This window comes from Peromyscus eremicus, chromosome 5 (assembly GCF_949786415.1).
Source record: "Peromyscus eremicus chromosome 5, PerEre_H2_v1, whole genome shotgun sequence".
Classification (NCBI taxonomy): Eukaryota; Metazoa; Chordata; class Mammalia; order Rodentia; family Cricetidae; genus Peromyscus; species Peromyscus eremicus.
This window is the reverse complement of record NC_081420.1, coordinates 70,465,185-70,483,387: the sequence shown is the minus strand read 5'-3', so window position 1 is coordinate 70,483,387 and position 18,203 is coordinate 70,465,185. Positions and strand designations below refer to the sequence as shown.

Genomic DNA, 18,203 nt, shown 5'->3' with positions numbered 1-18,203 from the left:
CATGCTTTTTCCTGCTCTTAGGATACACTTAATCTTTCCTATGACATCTTCCTTTCTTTAGGAAGATATAACCAAAATTGACTTGTATAAACATGTTGGAAGGCCCTCCATCTGAGTATAGTAGCTAGGGGTCTGTTGTTGGGATTTGGGGGGGGGGGGCTCTTTGGGTGTCCCACCACCCAGCTCCCACATAAATCACACATGGATGCTTATTCTTAATTATGAATGTCCAGCCTTAGCTTGGCTTAGTTTCTAGCCAATATTTCTTAAATTATATCATCTACCTTTTGCTTCTGGGTTTTTTCCCATTCTCTAACTTCTGTTAAATCTCACTCTTACTCCGTGGCTTGCTGTGTAGCTGGGTGGCTGGGTGGCTGTGTAGCTGGGTGGCTGGGTGGCTGGCCCCTGGAATCTTCCTCCTCTTGCTCTGTCTTCTCTTCCTCTCTTCCCAGATTTCTCCTTCTATTTATCCTCTCTGCCTGCCAGCCCCACCTATTTCTCCCTCCTGCCTCGCTATTCAGTTCTTTATTAGACCACCAGGTATTTTAGACAGGCACAGTAACACAGCTTCACAGAGTTAAACAAATGCAACATAAACAAAAGTAACACACCTTAAAACAATATTCTACTACAGGGGTCAGTGTTTAGTTCCTTTCCTTGGGATAAAATACTCTTACGTGGTCATTTGGTTTTATAAATAAGGAAGATTTTACACTTGACCTTAGTCGAAAAACTGAAAAACAACAAATAAGAATGATTTAGAGCTTACAGTTTTATCAGGAACTTCTCGTATTTTTACTTATGTAGTTTTACAGCTCAAATACTGAATTTTAAAAAACTTTCTGTTGCATCTATATTTGCGTGTGTGTGTGTGTGTGTGTGTGTGTGTGTGTGTGTGTGTGTGTGTGTTCATGTACACATGCCAGAAATAGAACCCAGGGCTTTACACATGCTTTCCCACATGTGTAAATATCTGCCAACTCCTGGAAGTTCAAGTTCAATGTATTTTTCTAGTTGACACACACTGGAATCTTTTCAAAACTCTTCTTTTGAGTAAGTTTTCTTGACACTCAACATAACCCAGCTCCTCATGTCAAATGCTTCAAATCTGTAACCACTCGAAGCATGCCATGCCCAAGATACACGATTCCTTTGTTAAGTGGTAGGGATTTTCATGCTTGGAAAACTAAAAGAGCACACCTCACTTTATTTTTTCAGTTTCTCATGAAAACAAGAAACTAGGAAATGGAGCTGGAGAGAGAGCTCAGCACTTAGTCAGGAACACTCTCTACTCTTGAAAGGACATGATTCAACGGCTCAGACCACCTGTAACTCCAGGTCCAGGAGACTGACTGTCCCCCTCTAGTCTCCAAGAACCAGGCATTCAAGTGGTACACAGATATACATTCAGGCAAAACATCATACACAAAAATAAAATGAAATAAAAATAATAAAAAGACTCAGCTTATATTTAAAAAAGAAAAAGGAGGAGGAGGAGGAGGAGGAGGAGGAGGAGGAGGAGGAGGAGGAGGAAATTAAAAAGTAGTGGGTCGAGACTAGGGATTTCCATAAGGAATGCCTGAGCATAAGGAATGCTCCCGGGCCTTGTGCTCAGTGTTGGCATTCTAAGGCAAAGACGTGCCTCGCCTTGGTCTGTGGAAGGCTGCCTTCTGCTCCTTTCATTGCTCTTTAGAAGACAATAAAAGAAGTACATAAAAACCTAGCTGCTTAAAAAGCCCAAGTTTCTGGCGCACAGGGGAAGATAACTTTTACTGCGCTGAGCAGACCAGCCTCCCAGAGATAAACCAAGCTTTCAGCCCGAGAAAGAAAGGCACACATCGGACCTCCATCCTCTGCCTCCAGTTCATGTTCTGTGTAACTCTGAGACACAGTTACTAAAATGAACTTGCAGCAGGAAACCAAACCCTTTTTGCCTAAAAATAAGCTAATTACAGTGATAGAAATATAATGCGAAATTTGTAGATGAGAAATTTGCATTCATCATGCTTCTTTGAAACCCATGATATTGTTTTGCTTTTTGCTGTTTTTAATGTGGACATCCAGAAACCAAAGGCTGTCATAGTTTAAAAACATATTTCAGTTTTCTTAACAGCACAGCATTATCCAAGCAAGTGAGACAGAAGTCAAACTGCTGTATTATGAAATCCAGAATTATAGGGCCATATGTCACCACAATAGTTAGAAAATATTTTCTGATATTTACGATCATTCATCGCCATCCAGTTGGAGTTTACTCAAATGAGTTTAAGTATAAATTTAAAAAACACAAGCTAACAACAAATATGGAGATGACTAAAAACATCTGTGTGTGTGTGTGAACAGAGGTGTGGTCTAACACGACGGTGTAGCCAGCCTCACCAGGTCCTGCCTATACCACTATTTCTCATCTCGATCTCTTTTTCCTTCCTCCTCCAACTAAATCCAACCTGACCCTCGTGTGGGTTAGCACCAGTACAGAAGGTCCACACACACAAATGGCCCTTGACTTACAGTGTGAGTTGGGATTTTTCAAAAGTAACCGGCATTCAATAGAAAACATACTACGGGTTTTCAATGTGGACATTTTTACCAGGTTGGCAATATATCAATACGTGCCATAATCCATTCCTTCTCATTCTCTGCCCTCTTTCCTTCCTGCTTCCACCTGCCCTCGCCCTGGTACCCAACAGTGTGTTGTATCATGAGGCTATGATGTCACGTAGGTTAGGTGCATTAACTGCATTTGGACTTAATTTCAGTTTTCAATAGATTTGTGGGAGTATAAGCCCATCGTGAAGTAAGGATCATCAATCAGTAGGTCCTAATATGTCTCGTGCTCTTTCAGCCCTTTCTCTATCTTACTGCTAATGCAGTATTTTTACATTCTAATCATATTGCTTCCTCCAAACTTTCACAGTTTCCCACTGTCTGGATAAAGCCCAGATCACCCACACAGCTTCCAAAGTCCTGCATGCCTCGCTCTGCCTCCCCCTCCCGCACCCCCCCCCCATGCCCCACTCTCTCTCCTCTCCTGTAGCTCTCACTGTGTCTTGCTACACAAGCTCTTCCTACTTCCGGCTCCTTCTCTTCTGGGTAATCCCTTTGTAGTTTGGTACAAATGGCTTTTCCTCAAGAAAGGGTTTCAAGATCCCCAAACTCAGTTCTTTTTTAAAACCTGAACTTGAACCTTTCTTAAACACACCCATTTCCTTTTGTTCAGAAAACAAGGTTTTGGCACAAACACAATCAAACCTAAAAAAATATATTTATTTCACATTTGTCATGGAAATCAGCAGTTTTCCACTGGAGCTCTCCAAACCTACAATCAAATAAACAAACCAACAAACAAAAATAAAAACAAAACAAAATAAAAAACAGCAAATCCCTTCCCCAAAAAAATGGATACCAAATTTCACTAAGCAAAAAATTCAGATACACTCATAGCATCAACTGATGACTTACAATGCTATTTCACATGTATGTGTTTACACTGATGTTCCCTTTGCCCTGAATACCCTTCCCATCCATCCCTCCTGTATTTCCTCCTGAAGAACTACATCTCTTTCAATAGCTGTTCAGCTGCTCTGTGCTCTGTACTGTCTTGGTACGACCCCCTTGTCAATCACCCCCTCCTCTGCGATGGCTGCTGCCCACTACAGGCTTCTTGGAGCCAATGTTTACCCCTTATTTGATTTGTATCTCCAGTTTTGGGGGGACCAAAATATTTTTAATGCTTTGGATTAACTCAGGGTAGTGAAGAAAAGTTTTGGGTGGGTTGAGAAGGGACGATGAGGGAGAGCCAACGCGATGGGATGTGTAGGCTGACCTAGATTGAGTTCAGTCCGTCCAGTCCTCACCACAATGCATTGAGACAGCTTTTAGATGAGGTTAAGTCATGGAATTTTACCCTTTAAACAAAAGATATCTTAGGAACCTGCTCGTTTCTTATACTGGGGAATCGCTGTCTTTGCAAACAATGATTCTGAGTGTGTCACAAAGCTACACCATTTGGTCCTGGAATTGGATCTTTCTGCTGGTTTGAGAGTCCTGTTCAACAGATCTGTGATGGCTGGTTACATGAATCAAGGGTGACCTTGGGCATTCCGGAAATCTGTTTAACAGAGCCCACATACAGGGTAATATGTGGAACCCGGCGGAACAGATGGTAATGTTGGCAATAAGAATCTTGTTTGTTAACAGTGATTACAACCATTCCCATCAGCATGACTTTTCATATGTCTCTGAGTTTTGTCGCACCAAGGAAGACATATTGGCACAGCCAGGTTTCAGTGGTGGAGAGAGGCACACTCGGCATGGCGAAGGATGGCACCTGCAGCCACGCCAGCTGACAGCGGACCTGCACAGGGGAAGTGCTGCACCCACTGAGAAGCAGGCAGTGGGACAGCTCCTGGTTACCACAGCCGGAGCTAGAATGCAGAGAGCAGGAGTCCTGACTCGCTCTTCCTGTACCTGCCAGTTTTTAGTGATCCAGAAAGTGAGGTTTTGGGCTGCAGAGAAGGCTCAGCTGGTAAAGGCAAGACTCGAAACCAAAAAGACGAAAAGTGTGTGGTTCGCTGTCCATTCCAGAGTTGAAAACAGGGATCACCTGGCCACAGCCCTCGGCTTCAGAACACTGGCACACAAACACCCCAAACTGCAACTGTACACCAGGGCTGACAAGACCAGCCAAGAGGAGTTCTTCTTTTAAATAGTGTTTAAAGAATCTTTGGCTGTAAAGGGGGGAATCACAACTGCAGGCATATGATTAAAATGAAAGGTTTTAAAGTAGAAGATGATTATTAGAAAGTAAACATTAGCCAAAGACTCAGAAAAATAACGATGCAATAAAGTACTCAGAGATGTGTGTGGAAGCCAACTGTTTGTATCATAATGATCTGCCTTAGGTGTTGCTCCGAGGCTTCCAGAATGTTCTTTTCATATAACTTCTCTGGCATTATGGTTTCTATGCAATCTATGAAGAACTATGTTCACATGTTCTTCACACGGTTCTGGGAAGAACTATGCAGTCATAGGCTCAAGCGTGCTAGCCCAGCACTTCCACAGACAGCCCAAATTGTTTTTGTTACGGATTTGGAGGCAGTCAATCAAAGTCCAAGGGAATCAAATGTAATTTTCTTACACAGAGTGACGAGGGGTCTTTATTGACCTACCTATTCGATCACAATTCTTCACTTCCCTCATGTCCACCACCCTCTGTTTCAAAAGCCAGACTGCTCTGCCCGTAATTAACTACCTGCCACGGGAAGAGAACAACTCTCTTCATTTACATGGTTGCCTGGTCTCCTAATAAAACAGGAATGATGGCCAAGGTGTTCGGCTGCTCAGAATACAGTTACCAGAGGTTGCTGTTTCTCCTGGAAATCAGTCTATAACATCTGTAAATGAGCATCCTACAGTAATTAAAGATATCATTTTATTTTCTTCATAAGGACACTGAACGCTCTGGTGTGACTGAAAAATAAAAAAAAAGTAAATCCCCAGCACTGAGCTAGGTCCCTCTTCCTCTATTAGTTCCATACAGGTCCCTGGGGCCCCTCTTAAGACCCCAGGACCGCACTTCTCCTTGTGACGCTGTGATACTTTGTTTCACTTACACTTCTGTCACTTTTGAAGTTAATCTTTTAAGACGACTGCTGTGCTGATGCTCCCTTGTCATCCTGGTGCTTAGGAGACTAACATGGGAGGATTGGGATAGCCTGGGCTACTAAACTGTCTCAGAACTGAAAGATAACAGTTGTGTGTTGACGTCTCCCGGACTCAAGCTCAAGGAACACAGGTCCCCAAGGCCTTTTCTCTAGCCTCGCTGCATCTCGGCAGCGGGAGCAGCATCCTACCCAGAAAGCACTGGGAGAAGGCCCTGATGTGATTAGAAAAGGATCTTAAGCTCAAAGATGCATTTTTACATAAATGACAGGATGTCCCAGAGAGGGAAGCCCGTCAGGCCCCTAATGGAAGTCATTTCTGGAGAGAAGAGCCAGGATCACTGCCAAACTGAGCGGCTCAGAGGTCCGAACCAGTGGGCAGTCTACAGTCCAGCTATTATTTCCTAGCTGAGAAAGAGACAATTCAGAAAGTGTTCACAAAGGGGTTAACAACACGCACAGAACTACAATCCTGACCGTGTGACTTTTAATCCATTCTCTCTTCACATTTATTATGAAGGGGTCTGTTTTATCTGTTTGCTTGCTTAAAGCCTGGTTTCCTATAGCCCAGATAAGCTGCCACCTCACTACACAGTCAAAGATGACCTCACACTCCCGATACCCCTGTCTCCACCTCCTCGGCGTTGGGATTACATCATGTCCAGATTATCACTGTTTCCAGCATTACAGTATTTTCAGGAGACAATATTTTCTGTGACTGCCTTCCCTCCCCAAGAAGAGCAAACGTAGAGTCTGCTTGCTTCACTTTGTCGTTGTTCAAGGAATGATGGAAGGCAGAGAAGACGGGAGGGAGGAGAGCAGAGATCAGAGAGAGGAGTCTGAGGAGAAAATGGAGGGGGAAGCAAAGGGAAAGGCCTAGAGATACAGACTAAGGTCTGCATAGAGAACAAGAGCCTCCCACACTTGCTGAGCCGCAGACACGGTGGGAGCCAAGCTGCAAGGGTGGGGAGAAGAGCCGGGCTCCACAGGGAGGAGGGACAGGCTGCACCTCAGTGTGAGTGTCCTGCCTGCCTCCGGTAACCTGGGGAAGTACCATGCCTCTACTTGCTCAGGAACAAATGCACGTGACGAGGACAAGGACAGCCCTTCTCACATAAGACATACGCTCCACTGGGGTACTTAGCTAAACACCTGCCCACATCTGCCAGCCGCCAGCAGCAGCAGAATATAGTAACTGTTAGCCACTAGCAGGAGGATTTTTGTGGCTCACGGGAAAAGAAGACCATATTTCACCGTTTGCATGTGAGGATGAAACCTTCCATTTTCAGACAACTTTCCAGCCAGACAGCCAAAATAAACCTGCAGGACTAGAATTGAGGCTTTTCCACCATCGGATCTGAGGCCTCTCCACGGAGGTACAATTAATCAGCAGTAAGGGCTTACTCTCAAGTGAAGAAAAACCGCGGCGAATGATTAATATGAAAAGTCAAGGGTGAATACAAACTAACGTATAGGTTTAAATAGGCTTCAAATTAAAAGAGAAATAATCTAAGGCTATCCAATCTGTTTGATAATTTCCTGTGGAAATCGGTAATGCCAGAAACCAGAGAGTACCAGCAACTTTAAAATGTTATGCAAATATCAGCCCTGCTCTGTAGGTAATAAAAGCAGCACGGATAATTTTCTAATTGAACATTTTATGAGATTCACTGAGCCTCACAAAACTGGTAGCTAATCAAATTCAAACTGTTTATCAAGGTCTGGCAAGTATCCGCCGACGGAGTAGGCACAGGGAATCAAGCGCTCTTATTGAAAGCTCAGTTTCTCGTTCTGGGGGCTTTTTAACCCCAATATGGTTTTTCCCCAGCCAATATAAGCAAAGTAATAGCAAGATTCGACCATGTGGACAGGAATAGAGAAGCTAAGGGTGGACAGGAGAAACAGCCACTCAGGAAATTAAACAAAAGGAATACAGGAATAATTCATACGTGTATCATGAAGATTCTTTCTGTTTTACCACTTAAATACAAAGGACTTTTATTACTTTATTTATTTGTTGCAAGTGTGTGTGTGTGTGTGTGTGTGTGTGTGTGTGTGTACCATGGCATGGGTGTGCAGGTCAGAGGGCAACCCTTGGGAGTCATGTCTCTCCTTCTAGGTAGGACCTGGGCATCGAACTCAGGACATCGGGCTTAGTGACAAGTGCCTTTACCTACTGTCAATCTCAGGGGCTCTAGAGGACTTCTAAAGTACCAAGCTCTTTAAAATATCATCGCTAGTTTTTTGGTTTTTTGTGGGTTTTTTTTTGTTTTTTTTTTTTTAAAGGATCATTCTTCAGCCCTCCTAAACCAGTTCAATCTATGTCGCCCGTCACTTATATCGGGAGACCGCCAAGGTTCTAGAATTTCACAACAGATTTACACAAGAATTTTTAAATAATCTTTTCTGTTGCAATGGGATTCATTAGCGTCTACTGCTCAAACGTGCTGTGGCTGTCCCCGTGATAACACAGCGCGGCAGATATTCAGCCACCGCTAGGGAAGAAAAAAAAAGGGGGTGTCAAAACATTGTGCAATGCCAGCACCTCGGAAGGGGACAAAGACAGACACACACATCTGCTAGCCGTGTATTTAGCAGTATAATACTATCGCAGTGAAATGCTTTCCAGATCACAATCTTTTAATAATGTTCCAAAAATATTATTTTAGGCTCACCAGAGTGTTTCAAATTAAATTAGTGTGTGTTTCATTAAAACACAGAGCGAGCCCCTCCCCCAACCCCCCCTCCGGAGCCGCCACTAGGGGGCAGTGGGAAGACGCGGTTCCTGCCGCTGTGGGTGAAGGGAAATCGCTCAGAAAACCTGTTTCTTAAGAAAACCCCTACGCGACAAAGACAATAACTGCGCGGCTTGGGCTTTAGGTCCGACCCGCACATCAAACCTAGGCGCTGAGTTTGCGTCTTTCACGGGTCGTTTCGATGGCCAGTGTTTCTTCAAGTGCTCTGAGTCCCGAGACCACTTATCCTAAGTGAATTTGAGTGGTGCCGAGAAGCGGGAATAGCGCTAATCCTCCAAGGACGAATGCACACAACTCCAGCCATCTCGGAAGGGTGTGCAGCCTCCCTCCCTGCAAGAGATGCCGCCCAGGGAGAAGGGAAGGCGTGGCGTGTGGCCACTTTTAACAGATGTGTTTTCTTGTATCCTCGTCTTCAAAATAACCGGTCATCACTCACTCTGTTACAGCCATCATTCTACAATAAAATATTGGCGACTCTAAGGATAATCAGTCCCACATCTACAAGCTAAAAGACATACAAAGGAATGGTAAGATAAACACAGCATGTTGTATTACCAGCCCCACCCCCAGCTTTATTTAATTAGGTGGTGATTTTTTTAACCACACACACACACACACACACACACACACACACACACACACTTTTTGCACGGGCCAGAGATGATTCCCACTTCAGCACAGACCATCTCTGCCTAGGTGACAGGACTATCCTAGCATGGTCACTGAGTCCTGGCTTGTCCTGAGACGTGCCATATGAGGTACTGGCTTTTGCTATAGTATATAAAATTCTATTCTGGGGATGCATTTAATTTTTTTCTCCACATATGATATGGTTTTCATAGACATGATTACTCAACACATAATTTTCATGGACATTAAAGAGGCATTACCTGCCTTCCTCCAGCTTTATTTAATGAGCAAGAATTTTTTTCTTTGTTTCTATATTAGTCAAGAGAAATTTTAATACCAATAATACAAAATGATCAACCATTCATATTGGCATGGATATACAGTCGAAGCTATTCGAAAGTTAACAAAGCACTTAGGCACACGAGTAATGTGGGGCCCTCTATCCCCGCATTAGCCCCTTGGGTCAGCCTCTTACTCATCAGCTCTTGTGGTCTTGGCCAGAGGTCACACAAAAGTGGAGCAGTCCCTAGAGATGAGCTTGTCTCTGCTGTTGGGAAGGCTTGAGGTGGCCCAACAATTAATTATTTTCTTTAAGTGACCAGTCTATATGCTATAATTAGGAACTGTCTTGGGTTGCTGCTCTTGTGGACGATGGAGAAGCTATACAAAAGGCTGAAAATTTTACAGGGGAGTGGGAAGGAAGGGGCCCTTAAAACTATCTTCAAGGAGAAAAGGTGGATGGCTATGCAGCATCTAGGTCAGTATGGTTGGACACACCGTTATCTGTGAAGATCGAGCCTTAGTATCAGATTTCATTTTCTTTTAGGTATTAAAATTGTTGTAGTTATTGCTTGCTATTTGCTAAAATTATGTCTTTTTTAAAAAAAAAATGGTATCATTTTAAAATGCCCAACCAACATGTATACTTCCTTTCAAATCTTGCCGTGGTTTATCAAATGGGTAAACTTAGTTACCAGTGCGAAGGGAAATGAAGGTGGCCGAATCCTTTCCATTCTGGGGGCAGCTTTGAAAACTCTACTTCTGATCAGATCCAACAGATGGCAGTGACGTTATAAATTGTTTAAACTAGTCTCATTACACATAGGACCAGCTACTCAGAAGGCTGTCAACCGCAAATCATTCTCTCTGCACTTGCATAAATTATTTAAAAATTTGAAATGATTAATTGGGTAGAAAAGTACAGAGTAAATAAAACATGAAACTCAACTGAAGATATTTCCTACATCCAAAAATTAATAGCTTCTCATTTCCAAAAATTATTACATGCAGAGGACTGTCGAGTAGAGTAGCAGCATACCAAGAAAGGACAGCTGTGCTGAGTTACCCAGGGGCTGCTATTCCCACGCCTTCGCCACTGGCTGCTGCTTCTCCGCTTTCACCCACTCTTCCCCCCGGGCTAGTTTCCACCTCTCTCATTCTATTTCCGCACTTAAGACAATGTCTTTCTCCTTTCACTTCTAACAGGGGACTCTGGCAGCTTGCCTTTCACTGCCCTTCAGATAAGTACTTCGGTTCCTGTTCCTTGCTTCTTACTCATTAACCTTTATTCTGCAGAAAATACGGGGCCCAAAGTGAGAACAGAAGGCTTTTAGAGGAAAGCCACGATTGACTTCAGGGTGGCATCTGTGATCCAAACATGCTTTCCCTGAACATGACACTGTTAAGTGTGCAGGCGGCTTCAGTTTTCTGGGTGGTAAAGAGCTCTTTTAAGCAGGTAACAACTTTAAATTAAGCACGCATATCCACAGCAAAGCTAACATTCACAAATGAGTGAATAGTTGGGAATAACACTTAAGTAAAACAACAAAAATGTAGGTAGCATAATTAGTTTCTACATGATTTTATTACCTCAAATACACAAACAACTTACATTTATGTAGGCAAACTATGACCATTTTACTGTTTATTAAAATAACCATTACGTCTCTTTACTTGATCCAAAAGAGTTATTAAACCAGAACTCAATATAGGAAGAGATAAATGTCTTTACTAAAATACTAATGAATTTTGTCAAATTGAAATTTTTTTTTAAAAAAAGGGGCGAGGCAAACACGTCTTCCAATGCCTATCATATCATTTTTATCTATGACTATGTTTTTAAACATTTGCTTAACTGTCACACTTTCAAAAATCACCCATATACAACAGAAACTTATTAAACAAGCTTCACAACACACAAATCTATAGTATACAGCGAGAGACTAGAAAAACATGTGCTTGCTTTCCTTCTAGTTCAGTAATTAAAGTATACTTCTGATGCTGCTATCACTGTTTGCAAGTTTAAAATAAACTGTGTAATTGTGCTAGTAAGAAATCTGGCCATGAGTCCAGCTCAAGTTGGCTCTAACAAGTTAGTAACAACTGCTCCAGTAAAGCCTTAGGAAATACCTCTTCTCAGTTTGTGTCTTCATATAATGCTATATTCTCATCCTCCCCCGTGTCTCTCTCTCTCTCTCTCTCTCTCTCTCTCTCTCTCTCTCTCTCTCTCTCTCTGTGTGTGTGTGTGTGTGTGTGTGTGTGTGTGTGTGTAAGATCTAAATCCATACTCTCTTTTGGCAATGCAATACCAGGTATAGGACACCCAGAAGGAAAAGCGGGGGGTAGCTTAATTTGATTTAAATTTACTATTGGTCAACAGTCTAGTAGTATTTTCCTTTCAGTACAATACCCACTTTCTCTAGAAGGCTATTCCTGGGAGCCAGATCAGCTAAAGACTGGGGAATGAAGTCAGGAGAGTAACTATTCTGAGTTTTAAAGGGACTGTAACTTTTCCCTTTTAATGTGCTAATAGTTGTGTCTAAAAAACATGATTTAAAAAAACAGTTATGATTTCTTTGTTATGTTACCTTTGAAAACAAACCACATGAAATACTATAAAACAAGCAAATGTCTTGAAATTGGTATATAAAACAAAGATTACTTCTAGTTTCAAACTCCCATTTAATGGTAGTGTTCCACTTAATCTTTTACAAAAAGGAAGACCAAAAAGAAGTTCAAATATAGTCTTAAACTATTCTTTATTTTTTCTTTTTTAAGTGCTTTTTAACTATACACCCACATCCCAATATCAAAGCCGGTGCCTGACTCGTCTTGGTGGTGTACATTTCCAAGATAACATCTTGTATTTTGTTTCCACGGCTTCTGGTTATAGAAACCCCAGGCTCTTCTGTTAAAGAACTGGGGGCTGGCTGCTGCTGGCCACCTCTTCCAGTGGTCTCCCATAATCCTCTGGGGCCATTTCTCCCGGCTCACTGTCTTCGTCCTCATTAAGAGCCACTGCTGCTCCAAGGTTGGACATTTCTTTAGGCTTCCTTGATCCAGGTCTGACGGAGACAGCAGATGTCTTCTTCAGAACTGCCATGGCAAATACAAACTCGGAGATCTTGGTAGGATTTTCTGGAGCTAGGCAGACTGCTCCTCGACCCCCACTGGAACCCCCCCCTCCCTTGGCAAAAGAAATACTTTTCCGTGGGTTTTCTCTTCTTCAGGTGCTCCAGCATCTCCAGTTTACTGAGGCTCCCAGGCTTCTCCTCTCCAGTTTTCCCAGCTGCCATTTCCCCATCACACCAAACTTCCCATTTTTCACTTTGAGTTCATTTTCTTTTTTTTTTTTTTTTTTTAAATCTCTTGCCTCCTCTCCCACCCCCACCTCTATCTATCTGTGGGACAGTGATGTTCTAGATGCTTGGAATGTGTCAATGAATAAAGAGAGCAAGGCTGCTCCCTCCACGGACTATAAATAGCAATCAAGGCCACAGGTGAGCCACACAAGATGGGAGGCAGCAAGCAAGGGAACGAGGGCAGGCAGTGTGTAGCAGTGTTTCAGCACTAGCAATGGTAGACTGCTTTCCCAAGGTGATCGGAACAGTGACTGACTTGGCTTTCTAGAAAAACATTCTAGGCAAGAGGAGTGTCAGTTCAAAATGCTCCAGGCAAAATACTTCTGGAACTGGAAAGAACTTCTAGAACATATTTCACGGCCTATTTTACTCTTTGTAAGAGAGTTGTTTTCTTCAACAATGATAATTTGTAAGTGTGTTAATGCAGTAAGCTGCAGTCTCATTTACGAGAACTTGGCAGGTGGGCTAGAAAGGGCCTCTGAGAAATTGGAGCATGTACTTGAGAAACACACCCTTGAGAAAATCCTTTATGGCTTTCATATAAAATTGGATAAGGCTAGTCACCTGGCACCCAGGCTTCTGATTCACAGGATGGCAGAGATTTCAAGGGAATTTTGGCAGGGAGGACGTTAGGGAGTCAGTTGGACAGGTCCATGCAGAGATTGGAGACGAACAAATGCAATCTTCCAACAAAGGGCCCAGGGAATCCTTGGAATCCCCAGGAGGCCATTCCCCCAGAATCTGTACTCAGTGAGGGCTGAGTGGCCCCATGCCCCCTAAGGGTCCTTGAAAACAGCACCCGCTGAGAACTTCACAGTCACAGATTCAACCTGGCTCTCACCTTCCCCACTCCCCGCCCCCTCCCCCTCCCCCCACCATGGCCTCAGTAGCAGGGTGAACCCTCAGAAGGGGAGAACGAGAACAGTCTAGAACCGAACTCAAGCCGTTTCATTCAAACTCATTACAAACCATTGGAAGTGTTATTCTGTGAAGAAATAAAGTTTGAAAGGCCCAGAAAGCCTGAGTGTCCATGAAGCCACATTCACAGAGACCACCTAACAGACAGCACCCCTGTGCTGACTAAAACACCTTAACCCTGAAAGCCTTCCACAAAGGGGCCTGGATGGGCTTGGTATTGGCTGATGCTGCCGAGAAAGTCTCCCATCTATACATCATTGTTACAGGCGAATGTGTTTTCATGTGAGAAACAAGACACATGGTAGCCTGAGATCAGATATACTAGATGAGAAATTAATTTATAGATAGGTTATAAAATTCCATTTTTAGATCATAAAAATTTGAATTAGAAATTCGTTTTAGGCACATTAAGATGTGACTGTAGGAGACCAGACATCTCAAGGCACACCCACAGTGTTTAGGGCCCCTCCAATGCATCGTTACAAATTAGGTTAGAAATGGGTAGGTGTTCCAGCCGCTCTCAATGCACCTGGATTGAGTGCTGGCCTTGCCTCCCTCCTTCACTGTGAGCCACAGAAAGCGATTAGAAAAACACTAACTCAGCCGCCCCAGCAGCAGAATGGCTCATGCTGGGAGAGTCTTGGTGAAATAGCTTGGTGAAATTTGCTTCCAAAAAGGGGATTCTGTGGACCCCAGGAAAGCCAGGTTTATGCTAACTGATGTTTAAATACAGTCAGAGGAGAAAACATTTTCTATTAAAAATAACCAATCGCATTTACTTCTGTTGGATTTGCCTTTAAAATCATTGAGTTATTAGCATTCTAGAAGGATCTCCAAGTTGGCCTGGCTGGCTTCCCTGTTTTTGGTTGACTGTAAGATCTTTTCTGACTCCAGTTTTCAGCATCTGCTACAAATATACCAAGACTGACTCATTCTAAAAAATATTTACTTCAGGGTTGGAGAGTTGGCTCAGCAGTTAAGAGCACTTGTTACTCTTGCAGAGGACGGTGGTGTGATTCCCAGCACCCATGCCTTGGCTCACAACCAGTAACAACTCCAGTCTCAGGGGGTCCAAGGCCCTCTTTTGACCTTTGAGGGTACCGGTTATGAATGTGGCTATGCACACATATATGCAGGCAAAACACTCATACATCTATAATGATAAACACATCAACTAAAAAAAATTTGCTTTCAAAAATATTTTTAGCTCAAAAAAAAAAAAAACTATACAGATCTCTCTCAGAGAACACTAGTAAACCCCTTACCAAATACAATCGAGAAAAGGTCGAAGGAATGGAGGGCACTCCTGATAGGTGAGGAAACTCTGGCCTCAGATTAAATTACACAGATGAAGTGGGTTGTAGCAGACAAGTCCCTGAGAGGACTAACTGCCTCCTAACTCCTTTGGATTTATACCAACCTGTGAAACCATAGAAGCCAGACTCATACCAAGGCATGCTTACACTCTGGAGGCCTGTTAAAAGTATTTTAGATAATACTTAAATCCAAGTGGACGACGGAGAGATTTTAATGGTGCTGATAAAACTTCCTGAAATGGTTGGGCTGCTGTCCTCAGATCATTGCTTCCTGTGTCAGAGGCATCCTGAAGGCCAGTGCTTGGGTGGAGAGAGACGGCCCTGGCTTGGGAAGCGAGTCCCACTGCCTCTGACAGAGGAGCACCCTTGTTTGGATGCCTCTGCTGCCAGGCTTTCAGGACATAGATTTTAGTCACTCCACTAACAGCTAAGGAAATGCTTGCACAGGAGTAAAGAAAGAAGATGGTAAGAAAGAGACTATGTGAGGGGAAGAAGAGGATATTCCTCAGTTAGACAGGGCAATTTGAGTCAGAAGATCACATACATAAAAGGATAAGAAATAGCTGTTAGTTGCATACTAAGTAAGATGCATGGAGGGGAAAGGATTATCTTATTTATGAAAGCTGAGTCCAGGAGATTCCTATCTTGCAAGGCTGTGTTACCTTCTATGGCGAAAGGAGCATGGCCTTTGGAATCTGACAGACATAGGTTCAAGTCTCCAGCTCAGCTATTTACACATAGACGAACCCTGGAAAGTCAGCTAAGATTTCAGAGTCTTGGTCTCATTGGAGATGGACTATGCAGATAACTAATTTAAAAAAATTACAAAACAGTTTTTCTAGTTGGGAGGAATCTCCACACACCCCCACCCCACCCCCACCCCTTCGTGTCCATTGCCTTTAGTTTACTTTTAAACCGCTCTCATTTTCTCTAATGTCTTTAAACTCTTTCAAGTTTAGCTATTGCTTTTAATAATGTTGTCAAGAATATTTCTAGCATTGCTTACTTTCATTTGCATAAGAACTGAAAGGTGTAAGAGTTTCCAGGAGGGGCTGGGGAGATGGTTCCCTTGGTAAAGCCATGAACATGGGGTCCTGAGTGTGGATCCCAGCATCTATGAAAAGTGCCAGGCTGGGGGAAAAACCAAGGATGATCCCTGGAGTTCACTGGCTTTCTTATCTTGCTAGATTGGTAAGCTTCAGATTCAGTGGGAGACTGTCTCAAAAAAAAAAAAAATACAGGGAATTGGGGCTTGAGAGATGGTCAGTGGTTAAGAGCAGTGGCTGTTCTTCCAAAGGATCCAGGCTTGATTTCCAGCACCTATATGGCTGCTCACAAGTGTCTGTAACTCCAGTTCTAGGGGATTCAATTCCCTCTTCTGGCCTCTGTGGGCACTGGGTACGCACATGGTCCACAGATATACAAGCAGACAAAATACTGATACACATAAAATAGTAAAAATTGAATAAAACCAAGTGGAAAGTGATAGAGAATAATACCTGGACTCTATATGCATCTGTACATATGGGCATGTAAACACACACACACACACACACACACACACACACACACACACACACACACACATACACACACCACAGAGGAGCAGTACACACACAAAGACTTAACTGGCCAACTGGGTATATAATGGTTCAGAGTTTCTCAACAAAACCCAGTATTTTGGGAAATAGGCCAATGAGATAACTACTTTCATAAGAGACCCTGGAGAATAACAAAAGTCAGATTACCTAAAAAATAAGAATCAACTTAAAGGCCAAATGTCACCGTCGGGATGTGCTGCCCAGTGACATCTCTGCACTTACTTGGCGTTGGCGGTGCTGTTGGTTGTCAGGTTTGCCAGGGCCAGGGCGGCTGCCTCCCTCACCTCCTCGTTGTCACTTTTGAGCAGCTGAACTATCTGTGGAATCCCTACAGAGAAGCGAGTGCAAACCGTGAGTTCAAACCCTCCCCCACAGCCCTGAGCGCAGTGACTTCAAAAATGGCAGTCTCCGGTTTACTCACCTTGGGTGTTGAAAAAATCTTTGCTGCTGGAGTTCTCGCTCATGGCTGAAATAGCTTGGGAAGCAGCAATCTTGGTTCCATCATTGTCGGATCCCAGGAGGGTCACCAGGCATTTTTCAACTTCTTGTTCGTGGAAAACTTTTCTATTTTCAGCTTTCGTAAACCAAAAGGAAAAGCAAGTCAGAACTTTCCTGGTAAAAAATTGTATTGCTATTTACCACTTGATAGAAATATAGGCCATTTGCGAACTTTAATGCTCAAGCCTGAACTAAACAGAATGTGTACCTAGTTAACCTTCAGAACACAGCCAGGACACAAAGGGAATGATGGGTGCCACATTCATTCCGTATGCACCCATCTGCTGTGTATCAGTACTGTGGCAGGGAGCATTGTGTGGTAAGATGTTCACATTCAGAAACCGTAAGCACTTAACACGCGTCATGAGCTGACTCAGCTTTCAGTGTTCACACAGGCTCCCTCCGCCGGGCACCCCCCGACACACACACACACTAATCACAGAAGCCCAAATACCTGATATTATTTTAAATATACAATACATTATTAAGACTGCCTACAGTGTACAGATCAGAGAACTGGATACTCAAGACTCCAAGAGAAGAGTAGAGGGGAGAAGGAAGGAGAAATGAGTAGTAATGTATGGTACTGCCTCTCTTCTCTGTCTATCAAAATCTTCACGTATTTCCCCCCCAAAATAATTGTACATGCTCAAATAGCAAAGGCTACAGAAATCACATAGACATAATACAAAACAATGTCAGAATAATTTTGGTTTTGAAAACACTTATGATTCTATGTCCACTTCATGACCACCCCCTTATAGAATATTAAATTTCAGCAGGGCGGTGGTGGTGCACACCTTTAATCCCAACACTCGTGAGGCAGAGCCAGGTGGATCTCTGTGAGTTCGAGGCCAGCCTAGTCTACACAGTGAGATCCAAGACAGGCACCAAAACTATACAGAGAAACCCTGTCTTGAAAAAGAAAAAAAAAAAAAATTCAAACCAATTGTGTGTGTGTGTGTGTGTGTGTGTGTGTGTGATATTGTGCACCTCAATAAACTTATCTGGGGGTCAGAGAACAGAACAGTCACTATATTAAACATAGGGTTAGGCAGTGGTAGCACACGCCTTTAATCCTAGCATTCTGTAGGCAGAGATCCATCCGGATCTCTGTGAGTTCAAGGCCACACTGGAACAGAGCCAGGTATGATGGCATATGCCTTTAATCCCAGCACTT

General features: G+C 43.2%; 1 protein-coding gene across 5 annotated transcripts in view; it reads right to left on the bottom strand.

The window, feature by feature from the left end:
* Armc3 (armadillo repeat containing 3) overlaps window positions 1-18,203 on the bottom strand; it is an 84,420-nt gene that overhangs the window by 26,862 nt on the left and 39,355 nt on the right. For all 5 annotated transcript variants that reach the window (XM_059263656.1, XM_059263657.1, XM_059263658.1 and 2 more), the window contains 2 exons: window positions 16,947-17,099; window positions 16,748-16,853 (listed from right to left, as the gene is read on the bottom strand). In XM_059263656.1, coding sequence (XP_059119639.1) covers window positions 16,748-16,853; window positions 16,947-17,099 — 259 coding nt within the window. The remainder of the gene's footprint in view (window positions 1-16,747; window positions 16,854-16,946; window positions 17,100-18,203) is intronic.